Raw genomic sequence first — 22,769 nt, 5'->3', positions numbered from 1 at the left:
TGCGGGAGGTGCGCGACAGCCTGGCGCTGCTGGTCGCCGAGTCGCGGCGGGACGCCGTGCAGATGTACGAGGACGAGGTGCGCGAGCTGGAGGAGTCGCTGCGGCGCGGCCAAGAGAGCCGGCGCGAGGCGGAGGAGGAGATGAGGCTGTGCGCGCAGGAGGCCGAGGCTCTGCGGCGCGAAGCGCAGGAGCTGGAACAGCTGCGCGCGCTGCTGGAGGACGAGCTGCAGCGGATGCGCAAGGCCTACGACCTGCAGGCTGAGGAGCGGCAGGTCCGTGCTCGTGCTCGGGGGACGGTGCCCACGGCCAGCCCGGGCGCCCGGTGCATCGGAGGGGTGGGCACGCCCGGGCTCTCACCACCCGCTGCGCCTTCACCCACAGCGTGCTGCACCGACGGGTGGGGCCGGCCTGAATGCTTCCAGGACCAAACGCATTGGGAACCACCTACTTGCCGCTGGGCTGCAGGGTCTGGCCTCTCGCCAGGCCTGGAAGTGGAGCGGTATATGGGTCCAGCGACCCAATGGGCCAGGTGGATGGCCCAGGCCATTCGCTTGCCCATTCTTTAAACCTGAGCGTCTCTTGCCGCATCCTGACAAATGACCCTCGGTTCCTTAGTTCCTTTGCCCCATCGACCTACAATAGATCGTAGAAAAGTCCACGAGAAAGACCCTGACTTCCAAAACTAACCAGCTTATTCCTTCTTAGGGGGTTTCTGGGCAATGCCAAGTCCTTACCTGGCGCTGTTCAAAATAATAACCCTTGTGTACAGGAGGCTCCCCGGGGAAAACTTTAAGGTGGTTCCCAGAAGCAGTTTTTGTCTTCCCAGAATGACTTCCCCGCTGCCTTGTTTGTTCTTGGGAGGGACAGCAACTTTGGTGCAGAAAAGGGCTTCGTGGCTAAGTTCTCTCAGTAGAGATGGACCCCAGGTCTCTGGGTAGTGGAGCTGTGAAAGGGGCCCCGTGGCAGGGTTATGACAAGTGCGGAGGCACAGAAACAGTTACTCTCTGAGGGGAGCAGAGTTCAGAGCCTCAGAGTGGCACCACTGCTGATTTATTCTCTGCACACCCAGCCCAGCCTCAGTGCCGCTCCTGATCCTGCCCAGAATCCACCAGAATTGGAGCCATCCCAAATCACACTGCCCATGGTTCTCAGGACGGCAGTTATAATAACCTCCCCGAAGTATTTATAATTTTCTAATAACCTCAGAAATATTCTGAGAGAACCATTTGTAGCTGGAGGTTAGAGATTTGTGATGGGGAGTCTGCTGCATTAAAACAAACAAACAAAACAAAAAATCAAAAGAGCACAGTGGCACGGAGGACTCCCGTGTTCCCAGGTGATCAGTGAAGGTCTTCCGAGCTCGCAGGTCCCCAGCGCTGCGGTTTCAGAGGCAGAGAGCTGGTGTCTAGATGGGGAATTGTACAGAGCGGGCAGTGCTGAGCTGTTTGGAGCTTACTGGGGCCCGTGGTTGTCTGGCCTTCCCCTATAGGTTTGGAAAGCGTTCTCCTGGGTGTTGCAGGTGGAGCCAGGACAGGGACTGGCTGCAGTGCTGATTTCCCAAACTCTCCCCTCGGCTGACTGCTTCCCTTCCCAGCACTGGGCCTGGCACCCCTGGGCGTTAGTCCCGCTGCTGCGTGAGAGTTAAAATGGGTGCTCATGTAGGATTTCACCGAGCTTTTGACCCCTGAGTGGGGTGCCTGCTGAGCTTAGTGCCCACGGAATCCCCTTGTGGCGAGCCCCTGTCGGGGGGGCCTTGTGTGCGCTGAACTCTCAGCGTTCACTTGCACTCATGCTGCCTGACTCCTCATGGACCTTGAAGCTCTGGTTTCCATGTTTTCTTCTGGCCGCAGAACCCTCCCCCACATCCCACAGCAATCCTACCTGGACCCGCAGAGATGCAAGGTAGAGCTTTTCCTCCAGGGGAGCAGTGGTGCCTGGAGGTGTACAGTTGGCATCCTATCCAGCCCTCTGACAGAAGCCGCTCCCTCTGCCCCCCCCTGACCAGGGGGTCACACCTGACCAGGGTCTAGGACCTCACTCTCAGCTTCCTGCCCAGGGCTGCCCTGTCTTGTTGGACTTAGCATCTCCCCTAAAAGTGAACATAGCTGCGTCGTCAGTAAGGGCTCAGGCTAGTTTCAGTTTTAATTTGTGGTGGTTTCATGGTACTGAATCATTTCCCGAACCTGCCCCAGTTAGCTTAAAGCAACCACATTCCAATTGTATTCCAAAAGATTCGATACTAGGCACTTGTATTAAAAAAAAAAATGTGTGTGAGAATGCTAGAAATTTTTTTAGGAGTAAGTATGGCCAGGCCCACCCTAAGCTGCTGATATGTTCATCGTTCATAGAAGCAGACCTTGGTCTCTGGACAGACCTTGCCCAGAGGCACCGAGATACCCACTTCCTGCCGTGTGTTTTGTTGCTGTTCAGCTCCTGGTGTGCCAGGCACCCCATGTCCCCAAACTGCCCACACGTATTGACTCTGTCCTCACAATGATCTCATGGGGTGCTACCACCATTAACCCATTTTACAGTTGATCAAACCAGTGTGAGGTGCAGAGAGGCCTCAGGAGACTCCTGCAAAGGTGAAGGCAGGAGGTGATGGAGACTTGGGCTGGGCAGTCCAGAGAGCTGAGGGGGGGGAGGGGGGTGCACGCTGAAGCTGAAGCCAGGGGTATGTGGGTGGCTTGTATGTGGGGGGAGGAGAGATCCACTGACTAGCTCCAGGCCTGTGGCCTGAGTGGCTGGGAGCGCTCTTTGCAGGGGACAGGGTTGGGGGTGGCTTTGGCATAGCTCAGAGTTCAGCTGGAGATGCTCTTGGGCACCCAGCTGGTATTAGGAGTCTGGGCTGGGGGCTGTCTGGGCTAGAGCTGTAAATAGCTTCCTGTGAATGCTTATTATTCAGTAATGCTTCTAAATGCTTCTATTCATTTTTACTATTTAGTTTTTTACTTATTAAAGCTTAATATCATTAAGTAATGAGCTCAGCTACATGTCTCAGCTCTAACATTCAAGGTCCCCAGTAGCCGGGACATTTACGAGCTCTTGGTGTTACTGGGTGACTCGCTTGGCCCGAGTGGCTCCCGTTGGGTTAAGAGAACGTGGATTCTTCAGATACTGGCAGTGGCTTTCCCTGGTACAGCCCCACCTTTCATCATCAGAGCTGCCCAAAGGCGCTCTAAATAGCAACTAAAAAGGTGACCTCTCTCTCTAGCTTTTAAGCCACGGGTGAACGAGCTTCCTCCAGGTTAGAATTAGCCTGCTGGGGTCTCCCGCTGTAATCCCTCTGGCCTGGCCCAGGGTTTGGAAACTTCTGGTGAAGGACAGCCCAAGTCCAGCTCCGTGTACCTGCAGGATCCGCTACAGTCTCTGGGGACTCTGGGGAGCCGAGAGGTCTCTGCCCCCTGCTCCCGGAAGTCTGCTCATTCGCTTTGCCAGTTGAGGAAGAACTGACCCTGACCCCCTGGCCATGTGGGTGGAAATATCCTGATTCTCCTCCTCAGGATGGACTGTGCCGTTCAGGGCACAGAAGAGAGACTTTTCATGGCTGGGAGAGCTTAGCGTTGTGGTTGGAGAGTTGAGTACATCTGTGGATTTTTTTCCTAAGCAACTTAGAATAGCTGAGCTCTGTAGAGAATAAATCACTACACGGTGTCCAGCTCTACTCTTCAGGTTAAATTTCCTGTGTAGACAGAGCAGTATATTTATGTTAATATTTATGTGTAAAATACATTTACATGGTACTGTGACCATGTATTGGAACTTACACTCTTGCTCAATGGGGAACATAGGATTTAACAGAGAGTCACTGGGTGGGAACAGCATTGCAGCTAGTAACTGTCACCTCCAGGGTCCACACTGGGGGTGGTCTGCTCTGGTGAAGCTCTTTTTCTCCTCCTGAGGCGAGGCTTTGGGGGGCTATCATCCATCCATCCAGGGAACCTCTCAGTGTACTCCCTTGTTTTACCAGCTAAGAGATTGTGCTGTTAGCCCACTACCTACACAGAGAAGTTAACAACTGATACTACCTTAGCTAGAGAGCTATTTTGGAAACCATGAATGTGGGGTAAGTTCGGCCTCAAAATTGGGTGACTTTTGTAAACCCCTGCTGTCTGTTCTCACCATATTTCCGTCAGCCTTAGTTGACAGGCTTGATTTCTTTCCTGAGCAACCTGACGTCTGTGCAGAGGCACGGGTGTTACTCTAGTGAGTGTGGACAGGGAGAAGAGCATGTCCTCTTAGAATCTCCCACGTGCAATGAGGTCTTCCTCAAAGTATTTAGTTCACCCTTGCCATGACCACGTCTTTACAAAGCCTGAAGCTCTTTCATGTCTTTCCGTGACCTGAACTGTCGGTTCTCGAAGTGCGACCCAGCAAGCCTCCGGGCATCTGATCTAAGAGCTCTCTGTTCTCTTTAGGGAGTGATCGCCTGCCTGGAGGATGAGAAGGCGGCCCTCACCTTGGCCATGGCTGACCGGCTACGGGACTATCAGGAGCTGGTGCAGGTGAAGACTGGCCTCAGCCTGGAGGTGGCCACGTACCGGTGAGGATGCCGAGTGGGCAGTGTGAGTGGCCGGGGCCTCTGGGGAGTCCCCGTGACAAGAGCACCCCTGCCTGGCACTGCAGACAAGGAGTCTGGGGCCAGAGGGCAGAGGATGGACAGCGCCTCACCAAGCTGACCCAGCTGGCATCCCTGGTGATGGGAGAAGCTGAGGGAGCCCCCTTGCCAAGGGTTTGCCAGTCTTGGGCACCCTGGAAGGTCACTGGGTCCTAGGAATCAGGTACTGTGTTTACAGATGAGCAGGCTTGGCTCAGAGAAGTTAGAGGGCAAGAGCAGGGGGCCAGGACTCCAGCCCCAAGGCCAAGTGTGTCTACCTATTGCACGTTGCTTCCAGCCCCTGACCCCACTCCTGTGGGCGTGGCCTGAAGAACTACATCTCTGCCAGCAGCTTAGCGAGGCACCGACAACAGGCTTTGTTTATCGAGATGTGGTCTTGGACTCAGGATGACTAACCCAGAGGGAAAAGTCGCCAAGCCCGAAAGGGCTGGTGCCGGCAGGCCAGAGGCTGTCATCCACTGTCCCCCCAGGGAGCTGGGGCCCTCGGAGCAGCTTCTGCTCAGGTCCCTTTCTGCCCCTGGGTGGTAAGTGGTCTTTAGCAGAAGTGTGGGTCTCCTCAGCTCTCAGGCCCTCACAATGGAAGGACTTTAGAGAGCCTGAGCCTCCCCCAGCCCATAAGGTAACTGGCCAGTATCGCACCTGCCAGACAAGGAGCTCACCCTCTCCCTGGGGGGTGCCTCTCACCCCTGTTACAGGTGAGGGAGAGGGGGCCGGAGGTGGGGGGGTCCAGGCTGCTGAGGGGCTGACCCAGCCTGTTCTGGCCTGTGCCTTCCCCCCAGCCAGCGGCAGTGGGCACAAGGCCCCCTTCATTCCCAGGCTGTGTGAGCCCAGAGCCACCCAGGTGGAAATAGGCCTTGGAGAGGCCGCCCTGGCAGCTGAGAGCACCGTCAGCGCCTGCCTCTGACACATCGGCGTGGGTGGCAGGAGTCTAACCCTCTGGGCAAGAGGGAGCAAGGCCTGCTGCACTGTTAGGGGCAGAGCAGGGGCCGGACAGCTGAGCTGGGCACTTCTGGGAGGACGTCTGTGCTGTCTCCTGATCACGGTTTCTGCTGAGACAGTCCGAGGGCCTGGCAGCTGGGGGTCCGGAGTGCGGCCTCGGAGCAGCCTCGCTGTCTTTGCCTTCTGCTGGACTTGCTCGGCCAGGCCCTCACCAGGGTGAACCATCAGTGAAGAGGGAGCCGGTCCCCGGCCTGGCCCCAGGCAGCCGCAGAGGAGTGAGGCCCCCAGGGCCACGGCAGCTGTGGCACAGGTTGGGTGGAGCCTCCAGCCACACAGAGGCTGGTCCTGAGGCCAAACCAGTGGCCACCCTGCTGGGTGCCCTTCTGAAAGCTGCAGTGGGCAGGGTGCAGAGGCGGGAGGTGCCGGTGGCCCCCCTTCCAAGGCCCATCTCCTGTGTTCTCCTTGGAGAACAGTGGGGTGAATCACCCCAAAGCTAAGTCAGTCAGGTGTTCCAGCTACATGCTGAGCAAAATGGCGGAGGCTTTGGCGGTAAGGATCACTGCAGAACTGAGCTTTGTCTGTGGCAACCCCCAGCCCCACCCCGGTGCACCCCGTATTTGGGGACGGCACATCAGGCTGGCTGTTTTCCACCAGAGGTGACAGAAACCCTCCTCATACGGACTCAAGTCAAATGGGAACCTCGTGCTCAGATAACTGGAAAAGCCCCGACAAGGTTGCCGGCTCTCGGGTGGGATGACCCTGCTGGAACACAGGCCCCTCCCCCACCTGCCCGCGAGCTCCTGCCGCCTCTTTCTGGGTCTGGTGCCCGTCGCTGGGCTGGGGGGACTCACTCTGGGGCTCCGGTGGGGTCGGCTTCCTGTGAGTCTCATGAACTGAGACGGGGGTGTCTGGTGGCCCAAATCAGGCAATGTTCCAGAGCAGATACTGGGCCGGCCCAGAAACCCACCTTTGTGCCAATTGGTGAGTGCAGGTGAGTCTTTTCTCAGGGAGGCAGTTGGCTCTTCCAGTTTCCTTTCTGGAATCATCCTCTGGTTTGGAATTAGGAGACACTGACTTTTGTACCCTGTTTCTGGGGTCCCTTGCCTTCCCTGTCCCCTCTTCTGTCACATAAAGAGAGGCACAGGCAGGCGCCTTTCCAGACGCCAGAGCCAGCCCTTTGGGGAGACGTTCACTGCCTCCAGCTCTTTTCCATGGCAGCTGCCGGAGTGTGGTGGGGACAGAGTCCCCTTCCCCTGTCTGCTGCTGGCCTTTCCCTAACCCAGTTAGGGCTGAATTGGCCATCTGCTAGTGCTGCAGTCATCAGGCCTTTCCGGGATGAGAGTGATCGATTTGACTGTGCCTCTTCCTGAAGTCCAAGTGTGCGTGGAGGGGCATGAGGAGCCGAGCCGGGAGCCAGCTCTGCATCCCCTGGGCCTGGAACCAGGTGCGTGCTGGCCTGCCGTGGCCAGCTACAGAGACCAGCCTTGGGGTTACAGCCACTGCGGGCCTCCCTGCCTCCTGGGCTCAGGGCTTAGGCGTAGCGGTTGAGCGTGTCAGAGTGGTCGAGTGTGACCCATTTCTTTGAGGCAGAAGCCACGTGTTCTGTCTGTCAGTGTCCTGAAGATAAGCCCCTGACACCCCGTGTGTGACTCTGTCCCTCTTCTGTGCTGTTGCTGTGTTCTAGACGGGAGTGCAGGGTCCTGTTTGGGTTGGTGTCTTGTCCCCTGACCCTTAATCTCTTTCTCCAGTCCCCTTTGATCTTTATAAACAGACACGGCTTTGGGGATGTGATTTTAATTCTGAGGACAGAGGGAAAGGCCGGAAATAGCCCCCAGGGCTTCGATGCTCCTTGGCCTCAGAGTGGAATTCTCTCCCGTTGTAGCTCTGCACCCCTGCCCCTGGCCTGAGTCTGGGGGGGCCAGGCTGTCCCCTCACCCTCTCTGGGGGTGCACAGTTCTGCCTCACTATCTGGGCTTTCCCCACGTCTTCCTCCCTCCATGTGTGCGTGGACATGGGTGCAGAGCACAGCAACTGGCCCTGGAAGCAGCAGCTCTGCCCTGAAGTTCCCTGAGGAGAACCACTCCCGGCAGAGAGCCCTGCGGCGTGGTTGATGTAGACGTAGACGTGGTCTGTTTGGCCTGGACTGTGGCCAGAGGCCACATTACAGCTGGCGTCTGCCTATGGATTGTCTCGACTCCTTAATGAGGCCAGGGACCGACCCTGCTGCACACATTTGCTTCTTTTCCTGCTTATAAGGCTGCCGGCCTGTGGTGCTGTAAGAGACCATCACTAATAGCCTGTGATTCAGGGAGCTGGCATTTCCCAGTCACCAGGCTGGGAGCTGGTTTCCTTCACCCCTCTCAAAATAACCAGACAGCACTTGACCCATTTCTTAAAGTTATACGAGTCAGTTCCTTGAAAAAGAGTTTTCTTGACGATGATTCAGGGGCATGGCGTGTACTTGGTACCTGTGTCAGAAGCCCTGTCTCTCTCGGGCCCTTCGACGGGGCTGGGCTTAAGCCTCTGCTGCCCGTCTCGTGAACGGTCCGGTGGGGGAGGAAGTGGTGTGTCATGGGGGCCGTGTGAATGCTGGGTTAGGGGTTCCCCGGGCACCCACGTGGACAAGGGGACGCAGCCTCTAGGAGCTGGGCACCAAGGAGGGACGAGGATGGGGGCTGAGTCCTTTCCCAGTAGGGGCTTGTTTTCTATGGGAGAGGCCTGTCGGGACCTCAGATGAAGTCACCCAAAGATGCTATGCTTCCCTCTTTAGTGCGGTTGGAGGACCTGTCTGCTGGGTTTGGATGGCCACAATCTGCAAGAGATGCCGTCTCTGGCTTTTCGGGGAGTCTGGAGGCCGACGGGCAGGTCAGCGCCCAGGCAGCAGGCTCCTGGACAGGCTCTGGGCTGGTTCCCCTCACACCCTGAGCTGGTCCCACACACCCCCTGTGCAGGTGAACTGGGCACCTTAGGCTGGTCCACTCGGCCTTTGCTCCGTCTGCTCCCTGGGGAACTGGAGTGCCATCACGGGCCCAGTACAGGGGTCGCTGGGAGGCTTCATGTGGTGACATGCAGGCGGGCTCAGGAGCGGGACTGCACTGCAGCCAGAGCCAGTGAGGTCCCCGCACCCACCACAAGGCCCCGGGGATAGCTGCCCATGCTCAGGCTCCTGGACACAGGAGATTTGGTAATGATTTGAATTTCCTTAGAGAGGTGGCCTACACCATCTCCTTTGAGGCATGAGGGAACACGCCTGCCTTGTCCCACGGGACTCCTCTGTCCTGAGCCCGCCTCCTGCTTCTGGTTTCTCTCAGAGTCCTCAGCAGAGGACTGGGCACTCCAGGAGAAGGCTGGTGGGACTCAGGTCTGAGCGTGGATCTGAACCTGAACTGGATGCTCTCACCAGGCCCCGTGCTGACCCACAACGCTGAGGGATGCTCCCGTTCTGCTGCCACAATCCTGGGGTGCAAGCCCTGTTTTATGCTGAGCGTTCCCCTTTCTAAATGCAGGCCTTGGACTTTTCTCAGCGCTGGAAGCTATTTGTGTTTCTGGAGCCTAAAGTGCTTGGTCATGAGGGTGTGTGATTAAGGAGTAGTGTCCAGTTTCCTGGCTCTCGCCCCGTGGGGAAGTGCTGGGCCGACACTGACCTTGTCTTCCTGCACGTCCAGAGGAGCGCGCCGGCCAGTCTTCCGGGCCGACGCCCATGCAGCTCCCGCAGACCCTCTCACCACCGCCTTTGCTTTGCTCCTCAGAAGAGGCCTCTTTTGCATGCTTTCTGCTGTGCCGGTGTCCTCCCGTTTGTGGGAACCACCGCCCTGCGTCAGTGGAAATAGGACACGGTGCCGGTGTGCTGAGCCGTGGCGTCCCTGCTGGGTCTGGCGTCCCTCCTCGGGTTGGGTGCCCGGCGTCGGTGCCCAGCTCCCGTGGTGACCTCAGCACTCCCAAGTGGGCTCTGCTTCTGGTTGCCCTTTGCCACACACAGTGTATTTCTTGGATCCGGAGTTAGTGATTTCACATGCTACCTAGCAACCATACAACTGTTGTGTCCACAGAGCGGGCACCCGGGGGGAGGTGGGGGTGGGGGTCTCTGAGCCCCGTAGCTGGCCCATCTGCTCGCTCCCTCGGCCGAGGGTCCGGGTTGTAGGACAGTGACTAACAACTTGATGAAGACTCTCCAGTTTAGGCTTGGGAGCTGGATGTGGCCAACAAAGCAACCTCGTTGAAGGTTTTCCATCATTCTACTAAAGCATTAGCAGGAAGCATCTCTGGATGAAATGAGGCCTCTTCCAGAAAGTTCTTCCAAACTCTGAGCAAGGAACAGAAAGGGACAGAGACGTGGGCCCAGGAGGGTGGTCCGTGGTCTTGCAGGCCGTGTCATGGACGGAGCCGATTGAGAGGTCCCGGAACAATTACCCTCCTCACCGAGGTCTCTCTCCAGCCAGGTCTGCCCAGGTGGGCTTGCCTCTTCAGGTATGCGTCCTAAACATGGCAGCACGCCAGGGAGGTTGTTGACCACATACTAGTCTCTGAGTCTTGTAGAGGCTCCTCGCACTCTGTTTCCTAATGAGTTTTCTTTTTTAAATGGTTTTTACAGAGCCTTACTGGAAGGTGAAAGTAACCCAGAGATATTGATCTTGTCTGAGCACCTTGAAAAGATACCACAAGGTAAATATAATAAAAGTGAATTATTTGACATCAAGATGTTGTCTATCTGAATGAGCTCACCATATGGAAAAACGATAAAATGTCGTTTACCTAGAAGAAGAGCGGCTCGTTAGCATGTTTCAGAGAACTCTCTCCCCCTCTAGTAAACATCAACTAGATTTGATCTCATGGCGCGTGGTTCAATATTAATGTAGGTGACATGGAATAGATGCCTTGAAGACTTGTGTGTTCTTCTAGCTGTCATTTGGGGGCACTTCCTAGCGAAGTGTGAGGGGGAGGGGCTGAGCCTGGAAGTGTGAGAAGAAGGCGGCCATGCACTTCTGTCAGACCCTCTGGTGGGAAACCCCCTCACAGACCAAAGACTAGGGGCCTTGTCAAGCATTGGGAGGGAGTTTGTACGCAAACCGGCCCCCCAGAACTTGCTGCCTCCCCGCTCCCCTGGGCAAAGGCAGGAGCCATCATACCCTTTCTGCTGCCCAAGGTTGCCATGACAGCTCAGGTGTGTGTGTGTGAGGTGCCCTGGGTCTGGCTTGGCCAGAAAGCCAAAGGTTGCAAGAAAAGCCCACTCTTCCTGTAACTGTGAGCTGATATGAGTTGATGTCCATTAGGAAAGGCCTGAGAACTTGTGCGGTGACTTAAAAAACTTTCAAATCCTTTAGAGCCTTACAGAGCTTTCTGACTGAACAAGGGCAGCGTGAATTATGTCCATGTGCTCCATGTCACCAGTGTGCTCTGTGTCGCCCGACTCGGCCTGGCTTCAGTCATGGCAAGTTGGGAGTAAGGGACTCAGTACCTGTATCGGGAGCATATGTGATGAGCAGCCAATTTGGACTGAACGTAGGTTTAAAAAAATATTTTCCATCTATATTTTTCAAAATCAGTGTTCTTCTGACTAGACACTTCACAGACTTGCCAGGTCACTGGGCTCAGAGCAGTGATTTTTGGTTCAAATTTTGTGACAGGAAGGGATTTGATCTCAGTCAGACTGGAAAAGGCAAAGATGACCATGGAAATGACCGTGAGCCGGTCTGCGTGATACCAGTTAGCAGGAGACATTGATAAAGGAAGCATTATTCATTTACTACATTTCAGGGTTTATTTAGTCACAGAATTTTAAGCACGTGGGTCTCTAAGTCTGGACATCTACTGTATAACAGACAGAAGGAGACAGGCAAGAAAAGGCCCGTCTGCGAGGGCAAGAGACTTGAGTCCAGGCTCACAGGCTAGTCCTTACTCATTTCAACTAGGGAGCGGAGGAGGGCTGAGGAAGAGGCTGCTGCTTTCACTCATTGACTTTTCAAGCATATTAAAGGGTATAGAGACCTATTTGTGGACTAAATTTATTTTAGTAATAACCTATTGTGCTAAAAGACAGTGTGTGCTGGTTGTGACTGTCTTCCTAGACATTGTGCTTCCAGATATTTCTGTGTCTGTACAATATAGGTGCCCATTAGCTGGCCATTGAGTAAAAGTGCTTTGTCTTCCTGGTGGGGATTTGTAGTGCTCATCATAACTATTGCTTTGGGATTTGCATAAGACAGCATCAGCCGCTTGACCTCAGAGATAGGCCTCGTGCCTGTCTATGAGCTTCCGTAATGATCCTTGAGCTTCCTTAAAAACAGTGGTCCCTGGGCCCTCCCTGGTGGCGCAGCGGGTTAAAGCACAGCACTGAGAAGCTAAAGCCACTTCCGCATGAGTTCGATTCCTGCCTGCCCCGGAGGTGACCACATGGCGCGGCAGACCTCTCCTGACCCGCCCGCTGCTCCCCTTAGCAGTGTACTTTGTCGATCTGCCTGTTCTGCTCCCCACTCTGTCTCTGGCGAAGCCTCTCGCCAGCCCCTGAGCCTCTGGCCTGTACCCCAGTTCTGTATGCACAAATAAATAAATCTTTAAAAACAAACAAACAAACAAACAAAAAACAAAAACAGTGGTCCCTGTACTGTTTCCTGGGGTCCCCTTCTGGGACTCTCAGTTTAGTGCCAATATGTGGACCTGAAGAGGGGAGGATTTGTGGAAAATGCCCTGGCCTGGCTTCTTCCAGGAGAGAAGGCTCTGCCTCGTCTAGGTCAGCTGGAGAGCAGGGAGTGGGGCTCCCGGAACCCCCAACCCCTGCTGTTCCTAAGGGAGGTTCAGGTGCCCAGGGGCAGCTCTCTGCAGCTGCTCTGGCGCGAAGCAGGGAGCCCACGACCACAATCATGGCATCAGAGCTGATCATAGTGGCGGTGACTGGTTGGCTTCCTGCGCTGGCGCCTTTTCAAATGAGAAGGTTTGAAGCACAAAAATAAAGAAGCCAGGGAGCTTACAAAAACAAATTGATTCTTCAAAACGTGGTCCAATGTGGAGATCAGTGAAAATAAACACATTAATTGGTAGAGGGGGTAATAGCATTTGGTGTTTACTAATTATATATTTTGTAATTATGAAGCTCTCCTCTGCTGAAATAAGTAAAATAAACTTATCTCACAACAAAGTAGCAATGAACAATTCCAAAATATCATAATATTGTGAAACTTCAGCCTTAAAAACTAGCACCCCTAACCTCCCTGGCACACACGCGGTGCTTTACAATCACACATTTTGCATTTTTGTTAGGAAGGATGAATATTTTAAGACCAGTAACTGGAGGAAAGTGTTGCACAGAAGCATTTATAGTGCTGATGTTTTGGGGTTTTTTAAAGATTTATTTATTTGTGCATACAGAACTGGGGTACAGGCCAGAGGTGCAGGGGTGCTGAGAGGATTCACCAGAGACAGAGCAGGGAGCAGAACAGGCTGGCTGACGAAGTACACTGCTGAGGGGAGCAGCGGGCGGGTCAGGAGAGGTCTGCCCGCGCCATGTGGTCACCTCCGGGGCAGGTGGGGGTTGAACTCATGCGGAAGCGGCTTTAGCTTCTCGGTGCTGTGCTTTAACCCGCTGCGCCACCAGGGAGGGCCCTATAGTACTCATGTTTTATTGTTACAGGATTTTTAAAACTAACCCTGCCTCAAAAAAACAAAAACAAAAACAGAACGACACTCCCAGGTTAGGGAAAAGCCTTGTGTGCAGTAAGTGGTGTCTGATTGCATTTGTCATGATGAGATCTGACCCAATGGAGAGGCTTTGAGGAGGTGACGATGACTATCAGTTTGATGAACTGTTTCTTTGGTTTCTTCAGATTTCAGAGACACGTCCTACCGCTACACCACCTCGGCGTTACAGCGGGAGAATGAAAGAAATCTGCTTCTGAAGCAGAAAGCCCCTTCGTGGGGCTCTGGTCACGGCCTGGCCCTGCGCCCCGGGCCGTCTCCCCATGCCTGGCCGCGCACTGCTGTTGGGGGCCCTGCCAGGGGAGGCCTCCTGCGCTCCCACTATTCTTCTTTTGCTAATACCAGGTGGGAGAACGGGTATGAGACCAGCCTCCGGACTTTCCCTGCAGACTCCAGTCATGTGAGACACACGGAAGCGCAAGCGAAAACATTCCCTGGTCCACCAAAAGCTAACGGCACGAAGGATGCCCCCACGAGGTCAGCCCCGGAGTCCACTGTCTCCCCAGAGTCACGCCGAGCACGCTGGGACAGTGTGGCCGCAGGTGCTTCTGACAGCAGCAGGTCGAATGAGACCACCCTCATTTTGGAGAAGAAAACAGAAGTTAAAACCACGAGGGGGAACGAGAGCAGCAGAGCAGGCTCTGTCCAGCCCAAGCGGGAGAAAATGTTTGATTCTAAAGAGAAGGCGTCAGAGGAGAGGAACTTACGGTGGGAAGAACTGACGAAGCTTGACAAAGAGGCCAGAGAGAGAGAGAGCCGGCAGATGAAGGAGCGGGAGAAAGAGAAGGCTCTTTTGAGGGAGAAAAGTGTGAGAGAAAGAGAGATACCGATCAGTGTAGAAGTTGTCCAGGATAGCACGCCAGGGGCACCCCCGAAAGCCTCCCCGACGTCCCCGCGGATGGCTGCTGGCCTGGGGCCGAGTGGAGTGGGGGGCATGAGGGAGACCGGGTTCAGGCCACACCCTGGCGACACCACTGGCTCGCTGACGGGTGACCCTGGGAAGGAAACCATAGCAGAAAACATCGTGTCCAGCGTCCTGAAGCACTTCACCCAGTCTCCGGGCACAGAAGCCGCGGCTGATGCTTTCCCGGACACAAAAGTCACCTACGTGGACAGGAAGGAGATTCCTGGTGACGGGAAGACACGGACTGAGATAGTGGTGGAGTCGAAACTGATCGAAGAGGTCGATGCTTCTGACGAAGCCGGCCTGGACAACCTTTTAAGCAAGGAGGTTAAGGAGGTGGAGCTGAAGGGGAAGTCAGCCGAGCGGGTGATAGGAGACATCATCAACCTCGGCCTGAAAGGGCGAGAGGGGCGCGCCAAGGTGGTCAACGTAGAGATCATCGAGGAGCCGGTGAGCTACGGCGGTGGTGAGAAAGCGCCGGAGGTTTCCGTCCCGTTTAAAGTGGAGGAGGCGGAGGACACATCTCCAGGCTCTCGACGGCTGGTCGAAGAGGAGGAAGGTCGCGGGAAAACATACGTCGCCTTCTCAGGCAGTCAACATCAGAAGACCGGGCGGCCCCAAGAGAATGTCGCTCACGTGGAGGAAGTGACAGAAGCAGGTGGCTTGGAGGGAGAGCAGAGTTATTTCGTCTCAACTCCGGACGAGTATGCCGGGGGGCAGGACCAGGACGAGAGCCCAGTGTACGGGCAGGTCCACGTGGAGGAAGAGTCCACCATCCGGTACTCTTGGCAAGATGAAATCATGCCGGGCACTCGTAGGAGGATGCAGAGGGGTGAAGCATGGGGAGAGACGGTCGTGAAGCCACTGGACGTCGGAGAACCTCCTCTAGCGGTGGGCGTGGGGTCCACACACTGGAAGGAACAAGCTAGAAGTGGTGCTTTTCGTGCAGAGCCCATCGTCATCGAGAAGGAAATCAAAATAGCGCATGGGTTCCCGGCGTCCAGGAAGGAAGGCCGTGTGGAGCCCGGACCCCAGGTGGTGGAGATCCTCGGGCAGCTGGAAGAAAGCCTTCCGGAGCGCGTGAAGACAGAGCTGTCTGCCCTCACTGGAGAGCGGCCCGGGGGGCCAGGAAGCGTTTCTGTGGATGTAAAGAAAGTCCAGCCCCCCGGCGGTGGGTCCCTGACCTTGGTGGCTGAAGTCAACCTCTCCAAGACGGTGGATGCCGATCAGCTAGACCTGGAGGATCTGAGCAAAGACGAAGCTGGGGAGATTGAGAAGGCGGTAGAGTCAGTGGTTCGAGGCAGCTTGGCCAAGCGGCACAGCACGGCGCCGGGGAGCCCCGAGGGGAACACTGAGGAAGAGGCCCCAGCCGCCGGCATTCTCTTCAAGCGCTGGGCCACCCAGGAACTGTACACCCCCACCCACGAGGAGAGGGAGGCCGGCTGGGCCTTGCACAGCTCAGAGCGAGTCACTTCTCAGGGCCCCGTGTTGGCCACGGCGGAGGTCACCGGCCCCCGGGGCTCTGTCCGGTCACACGTGCTAGAGGACGTGAGCCAGGCTGTCAGGCGCATTAAAGTAGATCCCACTGGAACTTGGAGGACTGAGCAAGTCTCACTGGAAGGACCCAGAGCAGAGAGGGTGCAGGTAAGTGGGGAGGGCAGCCTAGGTCGGGCAGCAAGCTCGGCGGGCGCCAGCTGGTCTGTGGGGCACTTCACTGTGGGCCCCCAGCAGAGTCAAGTAGCCAAAGAAGTCATCTTCCGAGGGCCTGTCCCTGCCCGTGAGCTGGCGGGGGCCACACAGGAGTCCGGTCCCGCCAAGCTTTCCGCAGATAGTGCTGGACTGGGGGGATACCATGCACTTGACGCCAAACAGTTCCACGTCAAGAGGGACGTGCTTTTTCAGGGCTCTGTTTCCAGTGCAGGGGAGGCTGGAGATTTTTTCCAAAGAGAAGAGTTGGTGGGAACCCAGACTTCTGTAAAGCACCTTCAGTTAGGCCCTAGGGCGGAGCAGATCCAGTTCATAGTCCCCCTTTCAGACTCAGTGAAACTGGGCGTCACAGGAGATTCTGAATCCACAGAAGGGTGGGCAGGGCAGGGCACGGCCCTGAGGCCTCAGACGCATCACGCCATCTGGCAGACGGACACCTCACTGGACCAGCAGGCTGGTGTGGGCGGTGAGTCAGGGCCAGAGGTGACTCAGGGCTCGGGCAGGTCCTTCAGGCACATTCGCCTAGGTCCTGTGGAGACCCAAACCTCTGAGTATGTCATCTCCCACGGCCCCATTTCTGAGGCAAGTGTGGGCTCCCCTGGGGGAGGAGAGTCAGGGGACAGCAGCGGAACCCTAAAGCCTGTTGCTCTGGGGCCCAAAGAAACTTCGTTTACCTTTCAGATGGACGTGAGTAACGTAGCATCGTCCTCCCGCTGGACACGAGAGACCACAGGCCTCTTCTCCGCAGGGGCGGGTGCACAAGCTCGTACTGGGTCTGACCCCGGTGCCTGGAGAGACACTGACAGTGGGGACTGGGCCGCCAGCGGGGGCTCTCAGGCCACCGCCGGGGACAGACACCAGGTCCCCCGGGAAGAAGGCAAGGAGTTTAGTAAGACGGTTCAGCTGCAGAGAATGGTAGATACAAGGTCGGTGATCTCGGATGAAAAGAAAGTGGCACTCCTCTATCTGGACAGTCAGGAGGAGGAGAATGAGAACGAGGGACACTGGTTCTGAGAGATATTTTGCTTTAAATGGCATCTTCTGTGGTGACAAGCCCATACACAGAGGCCTTATTTTAAAGGGGGTTGGGGGTGGGGCGCTGGCTCTTTTATTTTCTCAAAGAGTGGTCCAGGAGTGTCAATTTACTTCATAGTCTGTGGCGTTTTCAGGTTAATTCATACCTGAAGTAGTGTTGGGATTTTATTTTTATGAGTTAGGACTTTTACAGAAATGCTTTTTATCTCTTTAATTTTAAAAGTTCCTTTTTTTCCTGGCGTTTTCTCTCCACTTCGAGAGGTGACTTGCTACACCTGTTACAGGAATCCCTGCCATCCGTTTGAGATTCTAGTTAACAACCCATAGGTAAGAGGCCTTAAAGGTAACCAGGTTAAACTAGTATATTTAACAGAAATTTTACTGCATGGACTAACAGAAATAGTCAGCTAATTATTTTAAGGGGAAAATGGACACGTTTTCCTCTCTCCAGTCTTTTTGAAAAGAAGTTGTAGGGAATAAGCAGACTGCTTATGTGTAAAAGAAATCTGCTGAGTTCATATTTAGGAAGAACTCACTGGTCATAGAGTTAAATTCATTTTAAAACTTGAATGAATTGCTTTCTGCGCACAGGGCTTTTTAAATGCAGCGTTGCTAATGGAGAGGAAGGTCCCGTTAGCGACAGCTCAGCTCAGCGCACCTGCCCGTGTGCACACGTCCTCAGAACTCGGCCTGAACGTGTTACAGGGCACACGACTGAGAGTCGCTTAAGGACCCTTTTTGGGGCACTAGGTCACTCGGTAGCACACAGGTAAATGCTCTCTGGTTACAACCCGGTTCCAGAGTAGCCAGCTCCTGTCGGAGAACACGGTGACTTTTCTGCACCTCCGCCCTAGCACCGGATGTTTAACTTCTCTGAGGGGGGCCCCAAGACAGCAGAGGAGTGCTGCAGCTCATTCTCCTCATTGGGCAGAATGGGGCTGTGCCTCCCCGGACACCCTTCTTCACCCAGCGCCAGCCCAGCGAGTGGGCTTTTTCTGACCTCCAGGGAGAGGAAGAGCGTCAACCAACCTCGAGGAAGTTTTTGCACTTTCAACGGAAATCACCATGTTTGGTTCAGAGGCACACGGGACATGTTACACAGAATAAGCTACCTGAGTAGGAACTAGGGCCCTGTCCTGCTGAGAGGGGTCCAGGGTCTCCTGCGGGACACTGGGGTGGGGGGGGAGGTCTGTATTGTACACCCCGACTTTAAGTCAGCACAATGAGTGAGCTCTGCTAGGTGCATTTTATTTTACCCCAGGGCTTTGTTTTCCACGCGTCTGTCTTTAAAGGTATAGAGTCACATAAAAGTAGTGGCTTGTAGCTCAGTATTATTTTAAGCCAAATTACTGTCTCACATAATGGTGTCTAGATCACTTCTGAAACTCACAGAACTGCCTTAGTTCACTGAGGGGGATGGGATGGCCCAGGGCGAGGTCATCCTGGGGCAGGTGATGGTGATGAGGGCGAATGTGGCAGGGGAGGGTCGTCCCCCTGGGTTCCACACGGTGGCCCTCTGGCCCCCAAGAAGCACACGTCTTGGCGGCTTCCAGAAGCGGCTGCCGCAGAACTTCAGGGAGAGCACATTCCCTGTGCCGGGCGGAGAAGACTCAGCACAGCTTTCAGGATGATCTGCTTGAAAAACACTGTGAACCAGGATGTAAGCGTTGATTTGAATTGCAAGTTTAAACCTTTGTTATCTACCAGATGAACAAGTGATTATCACAAACTGGCAGGGAGGTGGCGGCCTGGCAAACAAAGACTTGTTTCCAATATGGCCAAGGATGAACTGACGATGTATTGTTGGTGATGGAATTTGTGTAAGGGATGCACTGGTGAGGATGTGGCGAGATGACAGCCCACGGTGTGGATGGCGAGACAGACTGATGATGGGGGTGGGGAGGCCCGAGTGTTCTGTGAGCCTAAGTGGGCTTATGTGATGTCACTATGTGAGCTTAGTTTGATGTCACTGCCCTTGCTTGTGACCTTGTCAATGAGTGTCTGCATAAGCAGGTTAAATCCTGGACACCCACTTCTATTTTGGTAGTAAGTACCTTGATCTGAATAATCTCTGCATTGGAACATACATCACCTGTTCAAGAAGTGTCCTGAGTATTTACATCATGGAATCAAAGACTCTGGTTGGTTACTGCGTGCCCTGGATGCTCTGACAGGTCACCCACACCTTCATGTCCCCTAAAACTAGTCACTGGTGAGACGACAGAAATCAACTAGCACCGGACAGGCTAAGGAACACCGGTCTTTTCCTGTTTATTGTTCAGACAATACAGTGGAAATGGAATGTTTTTCACCCTCCACTGGCGGTTTTGATATTGTTTGTTTAAAATGTGTATTTAGATTGAGAGTGTCTGAAAAAGCAGATCTGAAAACCTGCTGTTCCCCCCACAAAGAGAAATGCCACAAGAGTGAGGAAAAATAAAAACACAAGACAAAGAAATTGCTTGTTTCTAAGAGAAGAAGCGTCTGCCAGGTTTTTTTTTTTCCCCGTTTCTGTTTAAATTGTGAAAGCACATCTGTGTTTAAATGTGTGCTTTTTATGGAGGCACAGATGTGAAGTTCCAGTTCTTAATCCCTCACCTGAGTCAGACCTTGACAGCGTTAGCCCAAAACTGGGAAGCCCAACGCACAGCAGCTAAGCTGGCACACGTGTTCACATCCAGACCGGGCAGCTAGTGAAGGAAGCGCTGTCTCCCGGCCTGAGAGGTTGGTGCCCTGGGAGGGCGGGCGCCGCCATCCTGTTGTCCCATCTCGCCTGGGACTGAGGGCATTCAGGGCCAGGACAGAGGCCTGGCCGCCCCAGGATGGTGGGTCACTTGTGTGCAGATTGGAAGGATATATATATATATATTTTAGGATTGATGTATATAGAACTGGGGGTATGATCTAGGGTACAGGCCAGAGTTCTTTGGGGGGATGAGAGGATTCACCAGAGACAGAGGGGAATGGGAGGATTGACTAAAATATGTTGCTGTGGGGAGCAATGGGCGAGACAGGAGGGTTCTGCTGTGGGTCAGCTTCCTAGTCAGGGATAGAACTCCCGTGACTGCAGCTGGCTTCACAGTGCTGTGCTTTAGCCTGTTGCACCTCCAGGGAGGGCCCAGGAAGGTTATTTCAATGGCCATTTCTTAAGAGCTTGTAAATGTGGTTTGGGATAAAGGAGGGGCTAGATCTCTAACTGGTGTGTAACCTTTCTCACACACACACACACACACAGACACACACGCACCCAAGGTTCGAGCCTTCTCTCAGGTCGCGGTCAACACCCGCATCAGGTGGGAGACATTGGTGGAACATGCTAAAGTGATTCTCTCCCAGGGTAGGGACCAAATCTTTTAAAGTGCTTCTGTGCTTCCTAACTAATACCCTCCAAGAAATCCAGACGAAGAAAGGATGTCGTCACAGGTCAGAAAACACTTTTTCCTCCCCATATCTGGCTTGGGCTCTCATGTTGCTATGGTGGAAAACTGCTGACTGGGGTTGAACAGGGGGCCCTGGCTTGTCACAGTTCTGGAGGCGAAGGTCCAAGATGAAGGTGCTGTCCGGTGGCGCCCGGTGAGCGCCCTTCTCCCCACGTGCAGAGGGGCTGCCACCTGCTGCGTCCTCCCGCGGTGGAAAGGTGCTCTTCTGTCTCTTCTAACAAGGGCACGGCTCCCATTGGGCACGGGGCTCCGCCCCGGGGCCTAATCGCCTCCTTGGCCCCACCTCCGGGGACTCACCCTGGGGCCTGGGGCTTCCACGGAAGTCATGAGGGGTACACACCTTCATCCTTGGCCGACTCCAGTGTGGTCCCATCGTCCATGTGCGGAAGTGGCAGCCTCTGCACATGGCTTTCACCCCACAGGCTGGGGTGGGGGGTGGTCTGTGCGGGCAGCTGTCACACTTGGAGGACAAGGGACCGGCTCTCCTCCCATTGTGATGGTTTATTTGCCCCTTTTAGGGTGGCCATTTGCATGAATGAAGCCAGAGTGGTGTGGGTCCTGCCAGGCTGGGCGGGGAAGGAGCTGCCCGTGCCAGCTCCGGGGCCAGTGTGCAGCTGAGAGGGAGGAGAGAGGGAGCCCCCCGCGCCTCCCCCCCATCTCATGGCTGACAGCACAGACAAAGGTGCTCACAACTTCCTGCTTGCTTACTCCCTCTGGAACCACAGTCACACGAGTGCTCACCCCACTCCCACCCCCACTTGCCCCGCGCAGAACCCTGGGGCCAGCGCCAGCTCAAAACGCAGCGCTGGAGAGGCTGCACGTTCCTTGGTCGAGAGTGGCGGCCACAGGAGCAGCAGCGGGAGTCGGGGTCCCTCGCGGGGCGAAGCCTCCTCCGGCCTCCCCTCTGCTCCCCACTCGGCTCCTCACACCTGCCTCCCTGACCTCCAGGCTGCATCAGGCCCACTTACACCTGGGCCTGGACTGGGCGCTGCAGTCTGGGAGCAGGAGCGTGGGGCGGGCGAGGCGGGGAGGAGGACTGGGCGTCTCATTGTGTCTCCAGGCTCTTGGCGAGTGCCCGGTGCGTGGTGGCGGCTCACCTGGGCACGGGGCGGAGAGAAGGCTCCCCAGGCTCCCAGGACGTGAGGCTGAGGCACGCTTCGTTTTCAAAACACACACTGAGCCCAGGACTTCTGCATTTCCTTTTGTTAGCACTTTATTCTCAATCTTTTGTTACCTTTCTGTAACAAAGGGCTCCCTACCCCGCACCTGCATTGCTCCCAATCTGAGCACAGGCCCTTGGAGGGCTGCCTGCCTGCCCACACAGTCAGACGCTGAGTCTACTTTCCTGCATGGGGCGTTTGGGCGTTGGAAGACAAATAATGCTGGCGGGTAAACGGCCTGCTGGTGAGAAGAACCACTCAGGTGGTAGAGGGAAGAGCTTTATAGAGCACCAGAACACCCTGCAGGCATCCACTGGCACAGTGTGCCTGGGGGGGCGGGTTGTGGGGCAGGTCGCCAGCACTGGGCAGGGGCACCGCCACCTTCTCTCTGGAGAGCGGTAGACACAGCTCCCTAGATGGCAGCTCCCAGTGTGTGCTGTGGGGCCGGCCTCAGTCGGCCACGCTGGGCCTGGCCTTCCCCAGCGCTGTGTGGTGGGCCACGCTGGCACAGAAGGCTGGCTTGACTTTCGGGGTCTGCCTCAACTTCACGGCCACTTCGGGGACTCTGCAAACAAGCAGAGGGCAGGTGAGGAGGGGCCCCTCAGGCCCACACGGGCCCACGCACCGGTGTGGACCAGCCTAGCAGCTGCTGAGGACATTTCACGTAGGAGCCTCAGGAGGGAACGTAGATGAAAGGAGAATTGTGGTGAACGAACATAAAACACAAGGTTGTTCTCTCCTGCTTTCTCCCTCCTGGGACCATTCTCCCAGAGTTGAGACATCCACCCTTAGCTGCCTCAGGGAACAAGACACCAGCAGAAAGGTCGGCTGGAGCCTGGCTGGCTTTTAGTCCCTGTGCTGAAAGGCCTGGGCCAAGTCTGCAGCGTTTCCATGAACACGCATTCGGCCCACCTGCAGGCGGCCGAATGAGCAGGCGGCCTCGGCTCAGTGTCTGAGTTCAAGGAGAAGTCAGAGGGCCTGTGGCTCCTCCTGCCGTGGCACCCCAAGAGCAAAGGGAAGTCTCTGCAACAGTGAGGGCCTGCAGGGACCAGTGCGTGGGAAGACTGATTCCAACCCAGGTTGCTGACATTCAAGAGCTAATTTCTCCTTAATATTCAGGCAAGGAAGATAATTACAAGTGGATTTTCAAAGAATTGTTCCTGCATAGTTTATGCATTGAGGGAAGTCAGTTAATAAAACTTTCCATGGAGAGTTCAGCTCCCCCTGAGCCTGAATGGCCAAGGAGTGAGACATCCGGGGAAGTGGTGGAGGGAGAG

General features: G+C 55.3%; 2 protein-coding genes across 3 annotated transcripts in view; one reads left to right on the top strand and one right to left on the bottom strand.

Moving 5' to 3' along the window:
* Positions 1 to 2: 2 nt before the first annotated feature.
* SYNM (synemin, intermediate filament protein) lies at positions 3 to 19,369 on the top strand (the record flags this gene model as incomplete). The annotated part of the gene is made up of 5 exons (XM_012732666.1): positions 3 to 272; positions 4,419 to 4,543; positions 10,149 to 10,219; positions 13,375 to 15,794; positions 16,539 to 19,369. Coding segments are annotated over 5 exons (3,219 nt in total), but the record flags the coding sequence as incomplete, so codon positions are not given.
* A 1,985-nt stretch (positions 19,370 to 21,354) lies between these two features.
* TTC23 (tetratricopeptide repeat domain 23) overlaps positions 21,355 to 22,769 on the bottom strand; it is a 51,736-nt gene continuing 50,321 nt past the window's right edge. For both annotated transcript variants that reach the window (XM_012732656.1, XM_004693097.2), the window contains one exon: positions 21,355 to 22,057. In XM_012732656.1, coding sequence (XP_012588110.1) covers positions 21,943 to 22,057 — 115 coding nt within the window. In that variant the 3' untranslated portion in view covers positions 21,355 to 21,942. The remainder of the gene's footprint in view (positions 22,058 to 22,769) is intronic.

Source organism: Condylura cristata, unplaced genomic scaffold (genome assembly GCF_000260355.1).
Source record: "Condylura cristata isolate star-nosed mole 26May11 unplaced genomic scaffold, ConCri1.0 scaffold00035, whole genome shotgun sequence".
Classification (NCBI taxonomy): Eukaryota; Metazoa; Chordata; class Mammalia; order Eulipotyphla; family Talpidae; genus Condylura; species Condylura cristata.
The sequence above is the reverse complement of the archived record's forward strand: the minus strand, read 5'-3'. Positions and strand labels throughout refer to the sequence as shown.